The following is a 3,454-nucleotide window of genomic DNA, read 5'->3' on the forward strand; positions in this document are numbered from 1 at the left end:
AATTCATACAATTTTTAGCCTATCCTATAGTAAGGTCAATTATGTGATTAGTTTAAGTTATTGTCCGAATTTATCCTTAATGAAAGTTTAATTCTGTCATTTGAAATCCAAGTCAACCTATGTGAGTTCATGACATCAGTTTCAAGTTCGAACTTCTATAAAATTATTTCTTTAATTTACATTGGCCCATGTGTTCATCATGCGAACATTAGAGGCTTTGCATGAATAAAATTTTAAATGTTTGTTATAATTTCATTTTGATGTCATCCATTTAAAACTCTTTAATATTTACCATATATTTTCTTTCCTCTTAGGTAGTGTTTCCTCTTCTTTTTATTTTAATTAAGTTCACAATTATCTTTTGCCAATTTTAATAGGTTCTTGAATTGCACGGCTAATCAATTCCATATTTCCCATTTGTTTACTTCTATTTCTATGTATTTCATCTGTTTTTCACCAAATCTTCCATTTTGTTCAGTATTTACTTTCTATCTTCCATTTTTTTTTCTCTCGGTTCCAATTTACTTAATTTTGTTGACAAATATTGGCGTCATTGATTTTAGTTATTTCTCTAACCTAACATGCTAATTAAAATCTAAATAACTAGGCAATAGATCTAATTCTGAATAATTAGATAAAAGAAAAGGAAATCTGATTCCAACTGATATCTTGTAACAACCTTGCATGTATGAGAAGGAGATGTCTCTCCAATTAAATCTCCAAGATCTGTCTCTCCAGTTAAATCTTCAGCTCTCCTGTAAATCTTGTTGTTGGTATTTTTTTTTTTCTTAATTGATGCAGGAACACGTGTGCTTCTTCTGAATTTTGACTGATTAGTTGGTTGAGAAGAGATAGTTGGGAGAGGAAGGAGCGGTCACTCCGAAAATTACTATTCTTATTATTTTTATTATTTAATTATTATTTATTATCATTGTTATTATTCTTCTTTTTGTACTGTTGTTATAATCCGCGAAGTACATACATATTCTTTGTATTTCATACATTCTTATCAAACATGATACGTCACAGTGTCTCGAAGGGCATAAACATGGTCACATACATTGCAGTCATCGTCAAAGAGAAAAGAAAATACATGCATATATCACATTGTTGGTTCAGATCGCATAACATAAACAATAGCACATAAATAGAGCCAAAGAGTACATGCTATTGATGCATCAAAAAAATTCATCAAATCTAACTCATTAACGTTTTATGCTCTCCTTTGTGCTCCTAATCTCGTTTTGGTCCAACGTTCCTAGGTTTAGTTTTACTTGGTTTAATTTAACCTATAATATTCATCCATTTAGAAAAAGGAGCTTAGAGTTTATTTGGGAGCCAACAAAACTTAAATCTTCTAATATATTTTAATTTCAAAAGATCCCATCTTTTATGAAAAAGACATGTGAGACAAGATTGAAAAATAATAATGATAATAAAAATAAAATTCATAGTTGAAAATTTATTTTTATCCTTCTATATATAGATATATTAGACAAATTAGGTGTGATCTAAGACTATTAAGATCGAAAAATACTCTCAATCCACAAATATTGACCGATTGAAACTGATTTTGAAACTTAAATAATACTAAAAATAGAATCAAAATTAAGTATAAAAAGTGAGGATCACTCACAAAGGAATGGAGAAGCATAGATCAATTATAAAATAGAAGGAGAGTGATAAGAGTTTGAACGGGAGAGTAGTTGTGTCTGCTAATAGACACAGAAAGTAGCTTTTAATCCCCTTATACAGAAAGTAGCTTTTAATTCCCTTATACTTATCTTCTTCTGTGTCTATTGGCAGACACAAGGGGTCAAAATGGTTTTACTGAAACTATCAATCTTGATGTGTACGATATTGTTAAGCCCTTCCCTTTCAGGGGCTACTTCTCCCACAAACATATTCATCCTTGCCGGTCAGAGCAACATGGCTGGTCGAGGTGGGGTAGAGAAAACTCCAAAGGGGGAACTTGTGTGGGATGGGAAGGTCCCATCAGAGTGTCAATCCGACCCATCCATCCTACGGTTCAACCCTGAGCGCCAATGGGAGATAGCACACGAACCTCTCCATTTGGGGATTGACGTCGGCAAAACGAAAACTCCAGGGATTGGTCCGGGGATACCGTTTGCTCACCAGTTGAAAGAAAAAGCTGGACAAAAGGCAGGCATCGTGGGTTTAGTTCCTTGTGCTAGGGGTGGCACTTTAATTGAACAATGGATTAAAAACCCTAGCAATCCTAGTGCAACTTTTTACCAAAATTTCATCGAACGAATTAAAACATCAGAAAAAGAAGGTGGGGTTGTGCGTGCTTTGTTTTGGTATCAAGGAGAAAGCGATGCGGCTATGAATGACACTGCTCAAAGATACAAAGACAACTTAAAGAAGTTCATCACCGACATCCGCAATGATATAAAACCTAGATTCTTGCCTGTCATTATTGTTAAGATAGCCCTCTATGACTTTTTTATGAAGCACGATACTCATAATTTGCCAGCAGTGAGAGCAGCTGAAGATGCAGTCCAGAAAGAGCTTCCAGACATCATTACTATTGACTCTTGGGAGTTGCCTATGAACTTGACTACATTTGAAGGCTTTTCTTGGGATCATGGTCATTTTAATACCGCAACTGAGATTGCTTTGGGCAAATGGTTGGCTGACACATATCTCGCCCACTATGGTCATTTACTATGATCTTATTATGTGTCATTCTCTAATCTCTATTGATTGATCTATTATTCTATCTCAATAAAATCATTTAAACCACATCTTTGTTGAACCATAACATACTTAATACTCCACTTTTGTGGAAGTTTCTTATTTAAATAATTAAAAAATAATCAAACTTTGTTCTTAAAAGATCAAAATTAGAATTTGTAGATGTGGTAGAAGAGAAAACTGCTTATATAAATCTCAGGAATTCAAGAAAGATAAAGAATACTAAATAGTGAAAATTTGAGAAAATTAGTCAAGTCCAAGGGCAAATTTGTCATTTTACCATCCATTTGGTGTGCATTAGCCTAAATTAGATTGCTAATGACTAAGAAAAATAAGAAAGAAAAGAAAAAAAAGAGAGGAAAAAAAAGGAGTGAGTGAGAGAGTTAGAGGGAAAAAGTAGAGGGAAATTCACTCCAAACAACCATTTGGAATTGGAATTTCGCTAGAGTTTCTTTACGAGCTTTAGCTCTGTAGGTTGAGGGCAACCATTTTGGGTTGTTGCATTTACTTGAAAAATGTTGCTCAGTAGGTCGAGGGCAGCCATTCTAGGTCGTGACATTGGTACATGAAAATCTTACATTTACTTGAAAAATGTTGAACATAGGATGAGTATTTAAAATATTAAGTGACCCAATTGTTCGAGTTAGAATATGTATACACTTATAACATTGGTGGCACCTAATTCCTTGGGCTCTACTTCCTCTTCCGGGTAGAGTTGAATGCATAATACTTCTTT

The 3,454-nt window shown here is 33.8% G+C and overlaps 1 protein-coding gene across 1 annotated transcript; it reads left to right on the forward strand.

The window, feature by feature from the left end:
- Positions 1–1,929: 1,929 nt before the first annotated feature.
- LOC111474939 (probable carbohydrate esterase At4g34215) lies at positions 1,930–2,694 on the forward strand. Its single transcript, XM_023119746.1, has one exon. The coding sequence runs from the start codon at positions 1,930–1,932 to the stop codon at positions 2,692–2,694; it is 765 nt and encodes a 254-aa protein (XP_022975514.1).
- Positions 2,695–3,454: the final 760 nt, after the last annotated feature.

The sequence above is a fragment of the Cucurbita maxima genome, unplaced genomic scaffold (assembly GCF_002738345.1).
Source record: "Cucurbita maxima cultivar Rimu unplaced genomic scaffold, Cmax_1.0 Cma_Scf00860, whole genome shotgun sequence".
Lineage (NCBI taxonomy): Eukaryota > Viridiplantae > Streptophyta > Magnoliopsida > Cucurbitales > Cucurbitaceae > Cucurbita > Cucurbita maxima.

Coding starts and splice junctions, on each gene's coding strand:
- LOC111474939 (XM_023119746.1), top strand. CDS start 1,930: ATGGCTGGTCGAGGTGGGGTAGAGAAAACTCCAAAGGGGGAACTTGTG.